This window comes from Theropithecus gelada, chromosome X (genome assembly GCF_003255815.1).
Source record: "Theropithecus gelada isolate Dixy chromosome X, Tgel_1.0, whole genome shotgun sequence".
NCBI classification, from domain to species: domain Eukaryota; kingdom Metazoa; phylum Chordata; class Mammalia; order Primates; family Cercopithecidae; genus Theropithecus; species Theropithecus gelada.
In genome coordinates, this window is record NC_037689.1 from 18,628,542 (window position 1) to 18,650,260 (window position 21,719).

At 37.9% G+C, this 21,719-nt stretch overlaps 1 protein-coding gene across 1 annotated transcript in view; it reads left to right on the plus strand.

Annotated features, from left to right (window-relative positions):
* MED14 (mediator complex subunit 14) overlaps positions 1 to 21,719 on the plus strand; it is an 86,867-nt gene that overhangs the window by 35,624 nt on the left and 29,524 nt on the right. The window contains exons 13-21 of the mRNA XM_025372379.1: positions 3,743 to 3,902; positions 8,049 to 8,243; positions 8,640 to 8,774; positions 12,418 to 12,494; positions 18,195 to 18,355; positions 18,442 to 18,588; positions 19,258 to 19,349; positions 20,296 to 20,448; positions 21,081 to 21,350. Coding sequence (XP_025228164.1) covers positions 3,743 to 3,902; positions 8,049 to 8,243; positions 8,640 to 8,774; positions 12,418 to 12,494; positions 18,195 to 18,355; positions 18,442 to 18,588; positions 19,258 to 19,349; positions 20,296 to 20,448; positions 21,081 to 21,350 — 1,390 coding nt within the window. The remainder of the gene's footprint in view (positions 1 to 3,742; positions 3,903 to 8,048; positions 8,244 to 8,639; positions 8,775 to 12,417; positions 12,495 to 18,194; positions 18,356 to 18,441; positions 18,589 to 19,257; positions 19,350 to 20,295; positions 20,449 to 21,080; positions 21,351 to 21,719) is intronic.

Below are 21,719 nucleotides of genomic sequence, written 5' to 3' on the forward strand. Positions count from 1 at the left end.
TAGGTGTGAACGGCATAACACTCAACTTTCATCCCTTACCACATTTTCTTCTGTACAAGCACTTTACAAATCACTTAAACAATGAATTTTATTGTATCAAGTGTTCTCTGTAATAAAGTCCTATTTGTTCTTATCCAGGGTAATCATCGTGGTTGACTACCAACTGACACTTTCAAAAGTCATTTCTGCTTCTCGAACACTGTCATTCAATTTGGCTCAAAAATCCTTTAAATGCTTCACACTGTTAAAGTAAACAAAATTGAAAATGGAGCTAGATATGATTCTGTGGAGTTTCATTACCACTCTGGTACACAAAGGTACCCTTATAGCAACTCTAACAAACTCTTTCTTAAAATTAATAAAACAAAATTCCAAAGGATAAAAAAAAATTCAGAGACTAAAACCAAAACTGGCAAATGGGGAAGGCAGTACGGGGGGCAGGTGGGGCTTGTCTAAAGAAAAGACTATAAAGTGGGATCTATTGTTCTTATAATCTTTTAGCCTCTGCCCTTCCCTTTAGCCAATATTTGAAAAATTCAATATAATCAAGTAATGTTTTCATTAACAGGGTATGATTTTTTTTTTTTTTTTGAGACAGGGTTTTGCTTTGTTGCCACCCAGGCTGGAGTAGAGTACAATAGCGTGATCTCAGCTCACTGCAACCTCTGCCTTCCAGGCTTAAGTGATTCTTCTACCTCAGCCTCCTAAGTAGCTGGGACCACAGGCGCATACCACCATGCCCAGCCAATTTTTGTTTTCAGGGAATTTTTTTTTTTTTTTTTTCTTTTTTTTTGAGACAGTCTCACTCTGTTGCCCAGGCTGGAGTGCAGTGGCGTTATCTCAGCTTACTGCAACCTCTGCCTCCCGGGTTCAAGGGATTCTCCTGCCTCAGCCTCCCGAATGACTGGGATTACAGGTGTGTGCCACCATGCCAAACTAATTTTTTGTATTTTTAGTAGAGACGGAGTTTCACCATGTTGGCCAGGCTGGTCTCAAAATCCTGACCTCAGGTGTGATGTGCCTGCCTTGGCCTCCCAAAGTGCTGGGATTACAGGCATGAGCCACTGTGCCCAGCCCAGGGAATGATTTTTAAAGCCAGTAGATAGATAATATTATGTGAGCCTTTATTTTTGAGCAGCTATTTAGTTTATCTGTATGTGAAAAAAAAAATCAGTCATTAATCTGGGTAGCGATTTCTAAAACTTTTAGTGTTTTAGCATCATTGTGCATTTTGGCTAAATAAGCAAGGTTTAAATATCCTAACATGCTTAATAATTCACATCTTGCATAACTTGAGGTTGTTTATCTGGCAGTTCTAGCTGCCCAAAATATAAACTAAAACCAGAAAGCTAAGTCCCAGAAGCCTTTAACTCACCAAATGTGTGCCTGTACGTAAACTTACATAATTTATTTATAAGAAAAGTCCCCTGATTGTCATTTATAATAGTGTTTCTCAAATGATCTGTGGTGAATGACCAGTTTGTCACTGATCTATCATGGGACACTGATTTTTCGAAATAACTTTATTGAGGTATAATTTACATACCATAAAAATGCACCCATTTTAAGTGTACAATTCAATTATTTGTTGTAAATTTACTGACTTTTGCAACCATCACCACAATCCACTTTTAGAACATGTAAGACATTTCCATCACCCCAAAGAAATGTCCATTTATAGTTAACCATTCCCAACCTCAGAAAACTCTGAATCCACTTTCTATTTGCCTTTTCTGGTCATTTCATATAAAGTAGAATCAAAATATGCTGTCTTTTGTGACTGGCTTCTTTCACTTAGCATAATGTTTTCAAGGTTCATCCATATTGTAGCATATATCAGTACTTCATTCCTTTTTATGACTGAATAATATTTCACTGTATGGATATACCACATTTGGTTTATCCATTCATCAATTGATGAACATTTGGATTGTTTCCACTTTTTGGTTATTATGCATAATGATGCCATGAACATTCATGTGTAAGTCTATATGTGGACTTATGTTTTCTTTTCTCTTAGAGTGGCACCAAGGAGTGGAACTGCTAGGGCGTACAGTAATTTGTTTAGCTTTTAAAAGAAAATGCCAAACTGTTTTCCAGAATGACTGTGCCATTTTACAACCCTATCAGTAATGTTGCGAGAATTTCCATTTCTCTACATCCTTGCCAACAATTGTTACTGTCTTTGAATATAGACATCCTAATGAGTATGAAGAAGTATCTCATTGTAATTTTGATTTGTATTTCCCTAATAATGATGTTGAGCATCTGTCTATTCATGTGATTACTTTTTTAAATAATGTGCAATAAAAATGCATTCCAGGAAAAAAGAAATGAAAGAACATGTATAAGATATAAGCCCCAGTGTTTTTTTATTAGAATCAACAGATAAAGTTACACTTCACTAAATATAATCAGAACAAACATAGGAAAAAAGAAAATTATAGAAACTGTGTACATTTTTCATTGAAAGTGTACACACACGCAATTAATATAGAAAGTCACTTAGACTCAAGTTTTTTGTCCCACAGAATCATAACAAATAGTGAAGAGTGAGATAGCAATTTCAGATCGACTTTGAAAAGACCACCTGGTATATCAGTAGTTAGAATTTTTAATGTGACACATGAGCTTGTTTCTTGTTTGTAATAACTTGTCTGTGTTAGATTGATGATCATGCTAATCATGAGAGATGTTTCTCATGTTTTCCTTTTAATAACATACATAGTAGAGATATCATTCTCACAAAGCTATGTTGATGGGAATCAAAGTAGAGATTTGAAAGAAATTTTAGCAAGTTCAGGATATTAATTTTTAATTTTTATTCAAAATGAAGCAAGTGATGGTATATTTTCAAAATTTATCTTCATTCCTTCATCAGTAACCAATTCTTGCATTAGATCGTAAAGTTGTAGTTAAATTTTTCTTTCAATGAAAAAAACAAAACGGTTTCCAGAACAGTTGACAAACTACCCTTAAAATGTCATATATTATAACGTGGTTTTACTGCACATGACTGGTATACAGTTTGTACCACATGCAACTTGCCACACAAATGTATCAGCACCCAAACTGGTCTTTGCCCTATTCATCAAGGCAAGGCTGCTGATAGGAGCTGGGATGTTGTGGCATTGTTATGCTGCTGTGAAAATTCTTGTTTTCTGTAGTTTCATTATGCACCAGTGGAGTTTGTGAACCAGCCATTTTATCCCTTTTTTACATATTATATGGTATCCTAGTTTCAAGGATAGATAATCACATACAAGGAATAAGAGGAGTACTATATTAAAAACATCAGTGAAATCTGGCAGCTTACCTTTGTGGGAACAAAGGTAGTTAATACTACTGGGACCTGCTAGGTATACTACACACTTCACACATACACAATTTAAAAACTGGGGCTATATAAAGAATATTGAGATTAGTTGATGCTGTCTTTAAACTATAGGAAATCTGTCACTCCTTATAATAAACTAATATAGTATCTCATCCTTATAGTTAATTCTACCTTATAACTAAGATCATTCACATTGTGGTTTAAACTTCTTAAACTAAAACTAGAATTGACGGTCTAATGCAAAACTATGAAGAAATGATTTGTCATTATGGCCATGTGTCCTTTTATTAGTTCAGTTAAATTTCAATTGTTTTTTTTAATGGTCTTTAATCATTCGTAAATCGATAGCACACAGATAATCAGAAAAGTCTGAGATTTGATGTGGATTATCACTTTTAAATTCAGGTTTTGGCTTGGACAGCAGCGTTGCAAGCAGTCTATAAAACATCTGCCTACGATAAGCAGTGAAACATTGCAGCTTTCCAATTACTCAACTCATCCTATTGGAAACCTTTCTAAGAATAAACTGTTCATTAAACTTACCCGCCTTCCACAATACTACATTGTAAGTATGCAAAGGAGTGATTTGGAGTGATCAAGTTTAGTAATTTTGTTAGTATCTTAAATGACTTATTGTTTAACTTGCCAATGAATTTTATTGAATATTTGACTTTCATATAGTGATTCTCAACCCAGGGGGTTAGAATGGGGGAGAGAGGAATGTCATGTCTCAGTTGGGGAACATAAGGTATAACCCCATCCCTCACTCTAGGGTCTGTCCTATCATGAGGCCTAGTCTTTGATTGCAATGAGACATCTCTGTAAGAATAAAAAATTTGAGAGCAATTCCTGTAAAGGTCTGGTGATGTTTTGATGTCAGATAAAGTTGTTTGACTTGAATATTAACTTGTATAGTGAAACCTTTCAAATATAGACTGGCTGAATTGGCTTTATTTTTTCATCCTTCGTTGATTGAAGGCATCTTTCTTTTTATTGAGTATGTGTTCCTTTTAGTGCACAGTGAGGTCTTCTCTTATTCCTTTTTCACTGTTTCTGTATGTTTTCTAGTTTCTTTATTTTTGAATTAGTTAAAATTTGCAATAATTTGAAATATGAGCTCATTCTGAATATATTTTCCTGCTTGTTGAAATTTCTGGCCGGGCATGGTGGCTCACACCTGTAATCCCAGCACTTGGGAGGCCGAGGCAGGCAGATCACGAGGTCAGGAGATGGAGACCATCCTGGCTAACACGATGAAACCCCATCTCTACTGAAAATACAAAAACAAAAAATTAGCCAGGCATGGTGGCGGGTGCCTGTAGTCCCAGCTACTTGGGAGGCTGAGGCAGGAGAATGGCGTGAACCCAGGAGGTGGAACTTGCAGTGAGCTGAGATGGCGCCACTGCACTCCAACCTGGGTGACTCTGTCTCAGAAAAAAAAAAAAAAAGAAAGAAATTTCTGTATATATACCAAGTATACCAAGTAGATGTGTTGGCTAAGAATCTATGTTTTACAAATATTAATTCAGGCCAGGTGTGGTGGCTCACACCTGTAAAACTAACACTTTGGGAGGCTGAGGCAGGAGGATCACTTGAGCCCAGACGTTTGAGATCAGCTTAAGCAATATAGTGAGACCTCGTCTCTTACAAAAATAAAATAAAAATAAAAATTTTAATTCAAGATTGTTGGTTGAAAGTAATAGGAGTGAACTTTTTAAGGTTTTGACCTGTACTTTTAAAAGATATTATTTTAAAAGGACACCATGTGTAGGCTAACATATCTTAAGCTCGGGATACTTATGTAGACTAATGAGTCTGTCATTGATCTGAATTTTACTTTTTTCTGAATTTTAAAACAGCAGCTGTAGAACTAGATTTGGCCCACAACAAAAGACTATTGTTTCAGTTCTCAGTGAGCTTGCTTGGTCTACATGTGAAATGATAATACAGAATACATGCATCATAGCGAAACCCATGAACATACAAAGATCTCTTATAATCAGCCATGCACAAAATAAAGTAAAAATGGTTATGATTTATTATTTTCTGACATTTAGCATCAACAAACAACCAGGCTTTAATGTCAGTGACCAGTGATCTATTATAAAGCAATAATTTGTTTCACATGGTTTAGACCAAAACTGAATGTAGATTACTCCTCGTCCTCTAGATTTATCACTTAGGGGAGATATGTTCATGGAAGTGGAAAGAACTACTACCATGGACATTAAGAAGAACAGAGGAAAGTCTTGCTGCAATTGATCTCCCTTTAAATGTGTTTCTGCCGTTTTACCTTTCTTTTTTGGTTAGCTTTATTAAGATATAATTTACATAAAGTAAAAATACAAACTTTTTAGCCTGAGTTCTGATAAATGCATACAGTTGTGTAGCCTCCATCTGAGGACACAGAACAGATCCATTATACCCCAAAATTCCCTCACAATACCCCTTATGATCAGTCCCCTCCAACTAGTAATCACTGGCCTGTTTTCTGTCTCTATAGGTTTGCCTTTTCTGTCCAGTTTCTTTGACTCAGCATAATGCCTTTGACATTCATCTGTGTTGTTGTGTGTATAATAGTTTCTTCCTTTTGTTGCAGAGTAGCATTCCATGGTGTGGGAGTACCACAGTTTGTGTTTAATGAGTCACTCATTGAAGGACATTGGGGTTGTTTCCAGTTTGGGGCAATTGTGACTAAAGCTGTTAAACATTTGCATATAGATTTTTGTGTGTGCATAAGTTGTCATTTTTTATTTCATCTTGGATAAGTAACTAGGAGTGGGATTATTGGGTCATACGGTAAATGTGTGTTTAACTTTGTAGAAAACTGCAAGCTGTTTTCCAAAGTGATGTACTATTTTGCATTCCAGCCAGCAATGTATGAGAGTTCTAGTTGCTCCTCATTCTTACCAACGGTTAGTCATTAGAATTTTTAAAAAATATTAACCATTCTGATAGGTATGTAGTGGTGTCTTATTGTAGGCCTAATTTACACTGCCCTAATGGCTGAAGATGTTGAGCATATTTTCATGTGCTCATCCTATCTTCTTTGGTGAAATGGCCATTTGACTTTTAATTTTAACATTTCCTGAGGTACCTCATCAGTGTGATGCTTTCCTGAAGAGTATGTGTGGGGAGGAGGGGTAGCAAGGGAGAAAGGAAGCAGGAAGAGAGATGGGAAAGAATGTGTGTTGGTCAGGAGCCTTTCCTAATGGCATTTATTTTTGTCACTAAAGTATTTAGGGACTTTTCTTAAATTTTAGCTACACTTTGGAAACAGTAAGCAGGTATAGTAGGAAGAGCAAGGCCTCTGGAGCCAAACTTCTGGAATCAAAGCATGAGTCTGTCACTTATTACATGTGTGACCTTGGGCAAGTAACTTTCTTTTTTTGTGCCTTAGTTTCCTCATCGCAAAAATAAAGATAGGCTGGTTGCGGTGGCTCATGCCTGTAATCCTAGTACTCTGGGAGGCCTAGGCAGGCGGATCACCCGAGGTCAGCAGTTCGAGACCAGCTTGGGCAACATGGCAAAACCCCTCCTCTAATAAAAATACAAAAAATTAGCCTAGTGTAGTGGCACACGCCTGTAATCCCAGCTACTTGGGAGGCTGAGGCATAAGAATCGCTTGAACCTGGGAGGCGGAGGTTGCAGTGAGCTGACATTGTGCCACTGCACTCCAGCCTGGTTGACAGAGTGAGACTCTGTCTCAAAACAAATAAACGAAAAAACCTACTTCACAGGTATGTTAGCATCTGTGAAGTATTGGGACAATACTTGGCACATATTAAGCTTTGTATCAGTGTTAACTGTCAGTATTGTTACCCTCACAGTGACCATATTTTTCAGTTGAAAAATTAGGGTTTGTTTTTACATATTTCCAAGTATGAGGGTTGGTTGTCATTTTTCTCTGCCTTAATAATGGAATTTTTAGGATGTTTGAGTGGTTAAGGGAGGCAGCAGAGCAATTTAAAATAGATACCATTCTAGAAAATCTAGCAGACTGTATTAGTCTGTTTTCGCGCTGCTGATAAAGAAATGCCTGAGACTGGACAATTTACAAAAGAAAGAGGTTTAATTGGACCCACAGTTCCATGTGACTGGGAAGGCCTCACAATCACAGTGGAAGGCAAGGAGGAGCAAGTCACAGCTTACGTGGATGGTGGCAGGTAAAGAGAGAGCTTGTGCAAAGAAACTCCCATTTTTAAAACCATCAAATTTCGTGAGACCCATTCACTATCATGAGAACATCACAGGAAAGACCCGCCCCGTGATTCAGTCATCTCCCACTGAGTCCCTCCCACAACACATGGGAATTATGGGAGCTACAAGATGAGATTTGGGTGGGGACACAAAGTCAAACCATATCACAGACCTATTGGATTTAGGCATAATTTTTTATTTTCAATTTAAAAACTGAGGTATGAATATCAAGAACACCTAACACATAATAGTTTAAATGCCCCATTATAATTTATGGTTGCTTTTGCTTTTATCATTCTTCTTTGGTCTCATCTACTTTTTGAAAAACAAATTATGTATTTACTAGGAATGCTCTTTTTTGATACGGTTGATTTAACCTCTTTTTTTCTTTTTTTTTTTTTTAAGACATCTACATTAGATTTATAATTCTGAGCCTTACTTGATGATGTACAGAGGAAAATATCTGACACTTCTTATTTCTCTGAGTCTTACTTCTTTTTGGGATTTTTAGGTTGTGGAGATGTTGGAGGTTCCCAATAAACCCACACAACTGTCATACAAGTACTACTTTATGTCTGTGAATGCTGCAGATCGTGAAGACAGTCCTGCAATGGCATTGCTGCTACAGCAGTTCAAGGAAAACATCCAGGACTTGGTTTTTCGTACAAAAACCGGGAAACAGACCAGAACCAATGCCAAGCGCAAGGTATGATTCCATATGAAAATGAGCACAGAATTTGTGTGTGTTAACTTGGTTGTGTTCTTTACTCATTTTTAATATGAGAAAGAACTAAGATACGGTTTTTAAGAGACGAGGCAGCAATAAGGCTTAAGTAACAATTGTCTACATTTTCTTGAAAATGCTTCTGTTTTAATTAAATAATTGTCCACCATTTTCCATGAGATAACTTGTTAAACACAAAATATTTACTAATAAATTACCAGTGTTTAGGTCAGTATTTACTCAGTAAATACAATAACATTTGTTTTGGTTAACCCTGAGCTTTCTTCCAGTATTTTAACTATCTTAATGAATTGTATCACATGTACTTTTTTTTTTTTTTTTTTTTTAACCTGTTTGTGTTCTTTACTTAAATTCTAGTTGTCTGATGATCCATGTCCAGTAGAATCCAAGAAAACAAAACGATCAGGAGAAATGTGTGCCTTCAATAAAGTTTTAGCTCACTTTGTCGCTATGTGTGATACAAATATGCCATTTGTAGGACTTCGGTTGGAGGTAATTTTTTTGGAACAGTTCTGAATACCCCAAATGAAAGAGTAGTTTTTAAAATGTGTTGCTCAGGGTATATATAGATTCCACTAGGAAAAGCAGAATGTTTGTGATCCTGTTCAGAGTGGTAGGGTTACAATCATAGCATCTTACAGTATACATGTAAAACATGGCTTGAATTATTTCATCTCTCTGATTCCAGATTCTGGGTCTTCTGCTCTTTATGGAAATTGAATGTAAATTTTTCCCAGTTAAAAAAAGTGGACAGGGCTGGGCACGGTGGCTCACACCGAGCGCTTTGGGAGGCCGAGGCGGGTGGATCACTTGAGGTCAGGAGTTTGAGTCCAGACTGGCCAACATGGTAAAACCCTGTCTCTACTAAAAATACAAAAATAATTGGGGCATGGTGGCACATGCCTGTAATCCCAGCTACTTGGGAGGCTGAAGCAGGAGAACTGCTTGAACCCGGGAGGTATAGGTTGCAGTGAGCCAAGATTGCACCACTGTATTCCAGCCTGGGCAACAGAGCAAGACTCTGTCTCAAAAAAAAAAAAAAAGGATAAAAGAAAAAGTGGACAGGCTGAGTGCAGTGGCTGATGCCTATAATCCCAGCACTTTGAGAGGCCAAGGTGGAAGGATTGCTTGAGCTCAGGAGTTCAAGACCAGCCTGGGCAACATAGCAAGACCTCGTCTCTATTTAAAAAGTTAAAGAAAGAAAAACAAGTGGACAGTTTTTAAGAATTAACATTTTACTTTTATACCTCTTAGTAGGAGCATTGTTTAAGGCTGTTAGAGACGGTTAGTTGATAGCTGGGTGGCTTATTTTTGAGTTGGTAAAGCCATGTATATTGCTTAAGCCCTAGTAAAACTGGGATCCTTTCTAAGAAGCAGATCAGAAAGAATATTAAACTAAATTTTTACTTTTCTCACATGGGAGAAGCAATAGATTTATGCAGAATTAGTGCCTTTAAAGAATATGCAGTTGTGATATCCAATATAATCCTCAAATGTGAAAGGGAGGTAACAGACCTGCATTTTTTGTATTTCCAAAAAGGAGTTTGGCCAAGGATGGGTAGCCGCTCAAAAGTGATACACTAAAACCCCAGTTATTTCCCTGTAGTTTAAAGTTTTATGTTTTGTAAGAATCCCCTCCTCTGTAAGTTATTGTGAATGAAGGAGAGACCTAGAAATGTGGAAATGGACTTTTTCAGCTGGGCTGATGATGATGGCCTTGGGAAGATTTGTTGAAAATAGCTTTCATGCTTTAGAACAGGGATTGGGAAACTTTTTCTGTAAAGAGCCAAATATAAATATTTTAGACTTTGTGGGTCAAGTGGTCTCTGTTATAGCTACTCAAATCTGCTGTTGTAGTGTGAACCAGCCAGAGCTGATATTTAAACAAATGAGCATGGCTGTGTTATGGTAAAACTTCATTTACAAAAACAGGCAGTGGGCCAGGCGCTGTGGCTCATGCCTGTAGTCCCAGCACTTTGGGAGGCCGAGGTGTGCAGATCACCTGAGGTCAGGAATTTGAGACCAACCTGGCCAACATGGTGAAACCCCGTCTCTACTAAAAATACAGAACTTAGTTGGGCATGGTAGCGGGGGCCTGTAATCCCAGCTACTCGGGAGGCTGAGGCAGGAGAATCGCTTGAACCTGGGAGGCGGAGGTTGCAGTGAGCCGAGATCACGCCACTGCACTCTAGCCTGGGCGACAGAGCGAGACTCCTTCTCAAAGCAAACAAACAAACAGAAAATCCAGGCAGTGGGCTGGATTTGGCTCATGAGTTGTTGTTTGCCAACCCCTGCTTTACAGGACTTTGGGATCTGCAGGCAGAGGATAAGGTGTGAAATTGTAAAGAGCCCAGAGAGAAACCCAAGCCTAGAAACAGGCACCTAAAATAAATACTCTTGTCCTTGATGACCCAGCTCCTAGAACTGTGAGCTTGATGAATGTCCTCTTATCTGGATACTGGCCTTAGCTCCTAAACTGTAGTGTGTCCATGTTTCCTATGTAATTGACTGTATTCTTGGACTCTTTTATTGTGTTATTTGGATTGATTATATGAATGTCATTCAGTTAACTACCTTTGCAGTGGGAAGGGAAGATGGATATATGGTGCTGGGGCAAAGCAGTGCATTTATATCCTCTCTTCCCTACCCACAGGCCAGAATTTGCAAAAATGTACATCTTTGTAGGCTTACGAAGGTTAATGACTGTAGACATACGTCCTCTCTTTCCACCTTCTCTGTATTCTTATACTTGCTGCACATATGGGACACAGATGAACATTCTGTAGTGCTCTATTGAACTCAAACTCTTAAAAACTTACCTACTTTTTATTCTCAGTGAACATTCTAGCTATGTTAAACATAAAAGCAAGCACATTTTCTACTTAAAGTAATTTAGGCTGAGATGTGACTAACTAAAACTAAATCTAATCTTATAAGAGATGTTTATATATCTTTTTTTTTTTTTTAAATGGAGTTTCACTCTTGTCACTCAGGCTGGAGTGCAATGGTGCGATCTCGACTCATTGCAACCTCAGTCTCCCCGATTCAAGCAATTCTCCTGCCTCAGCCTCCCAAGTAGCTGGGATTACAGGCATGTGCCACCACACCTGGCTAATTTTTGTATTAGTAGAGATGGGGTTTCACCATGTTGGCTAGGCTCGTCTTGAACTCCTGACCTCAGGTGATCCGACCGCCTTGGCCTCACAAAGTGCTGGAATTACAGGTGTGAACCACCGCACCTGGCCGGATGTTTATATATCTGATTGGTAGAATAGCAGCAACATTTTTGAGCTGGCCCACACTTCATTTCCTTTTGAATCTGAACCCCTACTTCCTATCTGGTAGCAGCTATTTTTCTAAACCTTTCCCTTTCCCAGGCCCAAAGAGCGGGGCTCACTTAAATACTTGGAACTTCCTTAAATCCTTTCCAGAACATGGTAGATATAAATAGTCTGTCATGCAAGACCTGGGAATATCTGCCAAAGGCAAGCATTTCTTTAGATCAGATGACTTTCTGGCATACTGTAATTACTTGCAGTCCCATGGATAGGGTTTCAGGCACTATCTCTGCATTTATCTTTTTAATTTGCTTTCTGAATCCTTTAATTGGGAAAGAGATGTCATTGGGTAAATGCACAAATTGGAAATCTTTTCTTGGATTTCACATAGGAAGTAGTTTAATTCTTAAAAATATATTTCAGAAGAGTTGTAAACTAAAAAATATTGTTTAGAAATAAGCTATGACAGTGACTCAAACATTGTTTTGAACAAACAGTATAGAACTACACGAGAAAACCATTCTTATTTTGTAGTGGCCTCTTGAACTACTAAAATTGATTCTAGATTACTTTTGGCTCACTGCAAAAATTAGACTAATCTCCTGAATTTTGAATATTTGCCACTTGTGGAGGTATTTCTTAAACTAGATGCGCTGGGACAGCTTTGAGTTCCACTGGACTTCGTATAGTTTCCCAGGAAATCTAATGATGGGGATAATACTCATGCCTAATATGTTGTAATTTGGGGAAAGAATGGCCCTATAACGTGCCACAAGAATAGAGACTGTAGTACTTAGAAATGGTAGTTGTTTTTGTAAAATTGGTGGTCTGATATAATTCTGTTTTTCTCTTTCTAGTTGTCCAATCTGGAGATTCCACATCAAGGAGTGCAAGTGGAAGGTGATGGCTTCAGCCATGCAATTCGCTTATTAAAGTAAGCCCCTGTCATGTGTTTCACTTGGTGCCATATGTTGCAGTCACACTCTGAAAGCTGCTTCTCTTCCATGAGACAACATAAAGCAGTGTTCAGAACCTGTGGGTGTTGTGGATTTCTGCATAGAGTTACTAGGGTCTGGGGGAAAATTCCCTTTAATCTATGGAGTGGCAATCCAGCATCACTTGGTTTTTTTGTTTTGTTTTGTTTTGTTTGTTTGTTTGTTTTGAGACAGAGTCTCGTTCTTTTGCTCAGGTTGACTGGAGTGCAGTGACACAATCTTGGCTCACTGCAACCTCCCAACCTCCGCCTCCTAGGTTCAAGCAATTCTTGTGCCTCAATCTCCCAAGTAGCTGGGACTACAGGCACACACCACCATGCCCGGCTAGTTTTTGTGTATTTTTAGTAGAGACAGGGTTTTGCCATGTTGGCCAGGCTGGTCTCGAACTCCTGGCCTCAAGTGATCTACCTGCCTCGGCCTCCCAAAGTGCTGGGATTACAGGCATAAGCCACCGCACCTGGCCTCACTTGGTATTTTTGGATGTCTTTTCATTCAGCAGATATATATTGAGTGTGACTGTGTGTCAGGCTTGAATTCTGACATCCCCTCAGAATGCTGTCGGTTCATAAAGCAGAGGAGTATGGGCTAGTTCAGAAGTCAGGAAGGGTATCCCTGAGGAGGTACCAGTTGTACTCGGACTGAAGGAGAGGTGAGAATAAGAGGAAAGTGGGGCAGAGGTAGTGGAGGTCCTAACCAGAGGGGTAACTGCTAATGTGAAGGCTTAGAGGGAAGAGAGAGCTTGGCATTTTTGTGCTGAAAGGAGTTCGGCATGGCAGGAGATGGGAGAAATGAGGCTGGAAATGTAAGCAGGAATTGGTCAGATCCTTTAGGCCTATGTAAATGTCCTTCAACAATTTAGGTTTTATCCTAATGGCACTAAGAAGCTATCAGATGATTTTAAGCTAAAACTGACATCATTAGATAGGTGTTTTTGAAAGCTCAACCTGATAGCAATATGGAGAATAAATTGAAGGGGAACAAGACTAAAGTAATGAAGTTGGTGAAATGGTTCACATTAGAGTTGTTGGTAGCTCAGAGCAGAGTACGTTCCACAAGGAGTTAGGAGAGAAAGTATTCACGAGTTGTGATTAGATTGGTGTTGAAGGTGAGAAAGAGGGGAAAGTGGCAAAGATGATTCTTGGTTTTATCTTGGGCAAATGATGGATGGTGGCAGTGCTTTCTGAGATAAGGGACACCAAAGATGTGAGTTTGAATGGACTTTGCTAAGTTTAAGGTGCCTGAATACCCTTTGGGCATGTGTTTCAAGCTCAGGTAACAGATCTGGGAAGGAGAAGTAGATAAAGTCATCACCATGGTGATAGTAATTGAGCTGGGGTAGTAAATTATATCACCAGGAAAGAATATGCAGGAAATGGGCATAGGGCTTAGTTCTAATGGACAAAGGACGAGGAGCCAAAGGATGCTTAGAAGTAAAGCTAATGTGGTACATGTGCTTTATAAAGTGACCCAGTATGGACTTGCAAAGCCAGAATACCATCTAAGAGATCAACCTTTTTGGTCCAGGAGACAGATTTCTTTGCAAAGGAGAGGTACACTTTATTGTTTCCCAGGTGTTGCTTAATGATATAAATTATATAAGCAATTTTTATTTATTGAATTCCTCTGTCTGCTAAGACATAGCAGCTCTGCAATTTGAGCAATGGGGCTTTACCATTTGTTATATAGGAATCTGTTTCTGTGGAAGGTAGAGCTAGCAAATAGTGTCACATGACCCATGTGTCATTAGTGCTCCCTTTAGATACCACAGAATTGAAGAACTAGAGTAGTTCCTCTTCCAGGCTATCTTAACACCATTTCTACAAAAACATTTTCAGGAGAGAGAGAACTAGTCTTATAATGGAAATCAGTAGGAAAATGCAATACTTTCAATTGCGTTTGGTTTTGAATTGCTTTGCCTTGAATATAGGTTATTTTTTTTTCTTTTTACTCTTCTTGGCACCTGTAGATAAGTTGATAATTTGCATAATATCTTGTTCTCGGCATTTTTACAAGAGAAATTTCAGTCTCCTTTCTTCTTGAACTCAAGGGAATGCGTAAGAGTCCTACCTAGGAAGGAAGTACTTTATATTTTTTTAGCTTCATTTTATAATAACTCTTAAAGTCTTTAATCCTGGCTTTTGTTTTCTTTATTTTAAAATGTAAAGGAAAATATACATAAATGGATATGTTAAAGATAACTGTTTGTCCAGTAAGTGCTGTCCATTGTTGGAGTAGGGTATAGAAGTGAAGAAGGAAAAAGTAAATAATAAATGTCTCAACATGATTTTATTAAAATCCTATATAGACCTAATTAGTATGGAATTGGACTCATGCATTTATTTTCAGAAACTCTTGTAACAAACTTTTAGTCCTGGATATATTAATATTGAATATGAATATGAGTTGATACTTCAAAGCTTTAAAATTGGCACACTTTCCTTCTCTTTGCCAAAAATACATTCTGTTCTTGTTCTACTTTATCTCCTTGAAAATGTATTGAGCAGGCCTCCTTGATGCATCTCTGCAATCATATTATCAAATGTATCATGGTAAACTTCTTCAGTTGCTATGGTTCATGGACCTGTTGCCTTGTGCAAATTCAAGAACCTTGATCCTATAACCCAAATCAGGCTTGGGACACAAGTTTTGAGAGCGGCATGCTCATGGTGCCTAGTTTTGAACACTTCAGCAAACTTCCTACCTTCTGGTTGAACTCATGTCACAGTCATGCGCAGTAGTAAAGGTCCTCTGGCCACACCCACGAGGGTTTTTCATTTCCTCCATTGTGTTTCTTTGCCTCCTATAGCTTATGCTGATAATGCACAGGCACAGCTCTGTTTTTGCAAGTTGTGCGGCCCAGCTTGTCCTTCACACACGTGTACAGTCTTTATAAAAACCTCTTCACTTTCCTTTTAGGCACACTCATGCTGCTTTTGCTAGTACTTTCAGTGATCTCCCTGCTTTTGCACTGCAGGGCCATAGTGGGGTTAATGATGTTTGTAAAAGCCCTCACAACAAAGCTAATACACATCTGCCAGACCATAAAAGACCATAACCTGGCTCCTCAATTTGTTTAATACTGAGAAGTACAGGAGAAAAGTTGGTTAGGAGCAGCCGTGTAAAGCAAACATTTTTGAATTGGTAAAAATTTTCAGATAGGTTAATCCATTGTCCAGAAAATATCTTCCACGGTTCTTAATTTTTGGCTACTATAGTACTATTTTGCAGTATTTTAAGTTTGTAACAATTTTGTCAGGTTTCCTTTTGGGGAACCTGGTTTTGGGTTGTTGTTTTTTTCCCCCTCATATGATCATGCTGGGAAGATAAAAGTTACAGTTTATTTTTATTCATTCTGTTCCATTCATAACCTTAAAAGCAAGTAACTATTTTACGGGTGCCTTGAGGTAGAGCTCATTGTATCTGCATCACAGATTAAAGTGATATACAATGCACTTTCAGGGTTCCGCTGTCCCTAAGAGCATAAATGGAAAAGAGGCTTACACTAATGTTAGTTCTCACTTGAACACATACTGGCTTCTGTGCTTTCCTTTTCTAACTAGATAGATTTTGTGAAAAACCTGTTTTATTTGAAAGGAAGATAATGTACTGCATTTATATTTTCAAACTTGAGATTTAAAAATCTGTCTGAATTGGCTGCTTTATAACTCCTATGGGGAGGGCTATGTTGTGAGGGGTAAGGGCAGGCAAGTCGTCAGTATACCTGTCAAGTTGAAAAACAGATAAGTGTATGCAATTTCTGTAATAACTATCCAAAATATAGTTGCACAAAATCTTTCTGGTAGTGATAAAAACTATATAGTGTGAAAGATTAACTTTTGAAAAACTTCAAAAGCTGTATATTGAAGAGGAGCTGTGATAGAAGTTTTAATTAGCACATGCAATCTGTTTTTTACTCTCAAGTTGTTTATTCCAGGTCAGTGGTTCTCCACCCCAGGGCAGTTTTGCCCTGCAGGGGACTTTTGGCAATGTCTGCAGATGTTTTTGATCATTTACTGAGAAGAGGGAGTAGGAAGTGCTACTGGCACCTAGTTGGTAGAGACCTGGGCTGCAAAAAACAGCCCCCTCACCCCACAACAAAGGATTTTCCAGCCCCAAATGCCAATCCTGCCAAGACTGAGAAACTTTGTTCTAGGTGTTATATTCTGAATTAAGGGGTCTGAACCAAGATTCCATAATTCCAATTATATTTGTTGGTTTTTTTTTGCCTCAATATAGATATTTATTATACCAAATCTGAGAATTAACCACCTTCTGTATGAGGTAAAGGTTATATATAATTAAATAATATCTCTCTTTTTTTTTTTTTTTTTTTTTTTTTTTTGAGACGGAGTGTCACTCTGTTGCCCAGGTTGGAGTGCAGTGGCCGGATCTCAGCTCACTGCAAGCTCTGCCTCCCGGGTTTACGCCATTCTCCTGCCTCAGCCTCCGGAGTAGCTGGGACTACAGGCGCCCGCCACCTCGCCTGGCTAGTTTTTTGTATTTTTTAGTAGAGACAGGGTTTCACCGTGTTAGCCAGGATGGTCTCGATCTCCTGACCTCGTGATCCGCCCATCTCGACCTCCCAGAGTGCTGGGATTACAGGTGTGAGCCACCGCGCCCGGCCTATAATATCTCGTTATTTTATCTCTTACTGAAATTAACTCATAAATAGCTAAAATATATTACCTCATAATGTTTTATGACCAATGAGATAGTTTGTAAAGCTGTAGAAAGAACATGGATAGGTAGATATTTTAAGAAACCAAGCTACTACATTCCTCTTGTGTATGTGATGTATGTGTGACAATATGTATGTTAAACGAGTTAATACATGTAAAGGTCTATGAAAATAAGGGTTACCTCTACAGAGGAGGAGGTGGCAAAGTGGGGATAATGAACCTGGGATTTTATCATGGTTATTCAGTCAGTGACCAAGATTTGGTTTTACTGCAAGGGAGAATTAACATACATGGGGCCAGGCTTGGTGGTGTGCATCTGTAATTCCAGCTACTTGGGAGGCTGAGGTGGGAGGATCGCTCAGGAGTTCAGGGCTAGCCTGGGCAACACAGCAAGACTCCATCTCTTAAAAAACAAAACATACGAATACCTGCTGTGTCAGCCACCATAAGCACTTTCATTTTCTTCATCAATGACACATAAAGTAATTCTTCATCTCTATTTTGTAATTGGGAAATTCAGAGACATTAAATGTGGCGAGTCAGAGTTAGAATGTGGGTCTCTGACTCCAAGGCCCTTATTGTTTGTACTGTATCATCCTGTCTTCAAAGAGTGGTTTTATAAGGATTTGTTCCCCTTAGCTTTTCCTTGAGGATGTTCTAGATAGATTTTGTAGAAAACCAGTGTTCTTGATTTTCATTCTGTAGAATTGTAGTCTTTTTTAAAGAACAAAATTATGAATAAAGACAAACATCACTGTTAAAATGAGAGTTCTAATCCATATTGATGTGAATGGAAATGGATTAAATACTATTAATTGCTGTGAATTGCTTCCTGCCTTGGCAGAAGGTATCTAGAAGTGGAGTTTGAACTGAAGCTCTAATGTCATACCCTGTCTGTCATTGTGTACATTGCGCTTTGTCTGTGTAAAGTGTATTTCATATGCTGTCTTTTATCACCAGAATTCCTCCCTGTAAGGGTATAAGTGAGGAAACCCAAAAGGCTCTGGACCGCGCTCTTCTTGATTGCACTTTCCGATTACAAGGTAGAAATAACCGCACTTGGGTAGCAGAGTTAGTGTTTGCAAATTGTCCACTTAATGGCACTTCTACCAGGGAGCAAGGTGAGATGTTTCACACATTTTGTCTTTGCATATTTCTGGATTTTTTTAGTATCGGTTACTATTAATATTCTCTTTTAATCCTGTAGGCCCATCCCGGCACGTTTACCTGACATATGAAAATCTGTTGTCTGAGCCTGTTGGTGGTAGAAAAGTGGTTGAAATGTTTCTTAATGACTGGAATAGCATTGCACGATTATATGAGTGTGTGTTGGAATTTGCACGTTCTCTACCAGGTACATGTAGAGATAATCTCCTTTTTAAATAAATAATAATAAAAAAAAAAGTCCATACCCTTTTTTTTTAACTGAAGAAGTAAAACATGCACAGTGTTCAAAGCAAAAAAAATCAAAAGTATATCTAATAAAACTTAAGTGTTCCTTTCACTTCAGACTTCAATTTCCTTCCCCTAAGGACAACCACTGTTAAGTTTCTTTTGTTTGCAAAAATTTTACACACAGGTATACTGTATCATAATAATAGTGCTTATTTACTGTGTGCCATACAATATTATAAACAGTTTGCTTGTGTTAACAAATGAGTTATCTTCACAGTCTTCACAATCACAATCATGAGGTGAGTATTATTCCTCATTTTACAGAAGAAAACAAGTTGCAAAGACTGAGAACTTTGTATAAAGTCCCATAGCTAGTGAGTGGCAGAGTTGGAATTGGAACCCTTTAACCACTATGCTAGACTGCTTCAGTGTATCTCACCTGCCCTTGTCCCCTTTTGTAGAAATGGAAGCATATTATTTATTATGCTGTTGCTTTTTTTTAAACTAAGTTACTTAACTAGAGACCTGTCTGGGCATATAATATTGCCAAAATGCCGTCTTATTCAAATTTATATTTTAAAATTTTACATGTATAATATTAATCTCCTTTTTGTTTCCTTTGGTTTAGACATACCCGCTCATCTAAATATTTTCTCAGAAGTTCGTGTTTATAATTACCGCAAACTTATCTTGTGTTATGGAACCACCAAGGGAAGCTCAGTAAGTCTGATTGAAATGCTGAAGTTCCTGTCTTACGAATTTTTTAAAAATCAAGAATTAAAAAAACATGAAAATTGCCTTAATATAAGTAAGAGCTCAAGTAAAAGTTAGGGATAAAATGGTAAATTTTAAATGCTTGTGGCTATAAATATAGTATACTATAATGCTTAACTCTTTAAAATTGAAAACAAAAATAATAACCCTGTGATGGGGTATATGATGTTGAAGCAATTTGGATAAGGTAATGTACTGATGGTGTTTGTATTTTTTTCTTCACTGATTACAGATTTGCTTGGCAATGTGATTATTGTAAGGAAAATTATGTATGAGTGGTTATAACAATATGGGATGCTTTTGCTTTTGGGCACATGAATGTTAACATTGTTTCATCTTAATCTTGAAGTATTTCCTGTAATCTGTAGTTCTTTATTTTTTTCCCACCTCACATGTAAAGTCCTAGAAATGTAGTATAAAAATGCAGCCAACTGGTTTCTCTCTAGACTTCTACGTCAAGTAATGTCAGGTTACTTGAGCTTTTTAATATCTATTAACCAAATGTATCTGTGTTCAGAGTGGCACCCTTCCCCTTTATGACAGTGCTCCTTAGTTGATGGTACCAAGAGTGTGACTCTTCTTTAGTTCAAGAGAAAAATGAAAAGAAAAACTAATGATAATTTTCAAATAAAGTTTAATAAAGTTGTTTTAGCGCCTTTCTGTTTTATTTAGTAAAAGAGGACTAACACATGGTCAGGGAATGTACTTTCAATATTAACACATATTAGCACATCTGGAGTTCGAATCCAGTCTTATTTTATTGCTTGTTTTCCAAAAAAAAAAAAAAATCTCCTTTAGATTTTTGGCATTTTGCCTTACTTTTAACATTTTTTCCCCCTACTTGAATCTGTTACTTTCTCAGTTTCTGAAACATGTAATCTTTTTCATTTAGATTAGTATCCAATGGAATTCAGTCCATCAAAAATTCCACATTTCTTTGGGAACTGTTGGCCCAAACTCAGGTTGCAGTAACTGTCACAATACCATTCTCCATCAGCTTCAAGAAATGTTCAACAAAACACCAAATGTGGTTCAGTTATTACAGGTAATTAAGTTTATTTTCTGTCTAAAAATAAGACTTAGTATGCCAGCCGTGCTGGTTCACACCTGTAATTCCAACACTTTGGGAGGCCAAGGCGAAAGGATTGCTTGTTCTCAGGAGTTCAAGACCAGCTTGGGCAATGTGGCAAAACCCTGTCTCTATAAAAATACAAAAATTAGCCAGGTGTGGCGATGCATGCCTGTAGTCCCAGCTATCTGGGAGGCTGAAGTGGGAGGGTCACCTGAGCCTGGGGAAGTCAAGGCTGCAGTGAGCCGTGATTGTGCCACTGCACTCCAGCCTGGGTGGCAGAATGAGACCCTGTCTTAAAAAACAAACAAACAAACAAACAAAAACAGCATTTAGTGTCTCAGGCAAAACTCTTCAAAAGATCATGGAGACTTGTCTTTAATGACTAAGGCTGATAACTTTTGTCTTCTATATCTTGAACACTTCTTTGAGAATTTTCTTTGATTCAATGTGGACCCAGTGATCTAGTTTGCATTCTCTTCAAGGGGAAGTTTTATGGAATCTGCCAGAAGGACGTTGTCTTGTTTTTGACATTTATACACTGAAAATTCTGAGGTTTTAACGTTTGTACAGAAACTGGCTGCTCTCACTGTGTTTGTTCCTTTTAGGTACTGTTTGATACTCAGGCTCCATTAAATGCCATCAACAAACTCCCCACTGTGCCCATGTTGGGCTTGACCCAGAGAACCAACACTGCCTACCAGTGCTTCTCCATTCTACCACAGTCATCCACCCACATCAGACTGGCCTTCAGGAACATGTATTGCATCGATATATACTGCCGGAGTCGAGGTGTTGTGGCAATACGGGATGGTGCCTATAGTCTTTTTGATAACAGCAAATTAGTTGAAGGTTTCTATCCTGCACCAGGACTAAAGGTAACAGACTTTAGTGTTATAACATGAGTAAACATAAAAATTATCTCTAAAATAGTTTCTTTGATGGGGAAATAATGGGGAAAAGCAACAAATTCCTGTTTAAATTTAATATAAGTAGCAGTGTTAATTCATCATCTCTATAACTTCATTCTGAAGCAGCTAGAAGTTCTCATAAAATGCCGTGCTTATGTGTATGAGATGATTAAAATATTTTTCTTTACATTCTTACCTTCTGATTAGTAGGGTGAAGATACTAAAGAGAGTTGTATTTGGTCTTTGGAACTTTAAAAGTAGTTTTTATCATTGATTTTTGAAAAGATTTGGTCATCAATTATACTGTGATGCTTATTTATTTATTTATTTATTTAT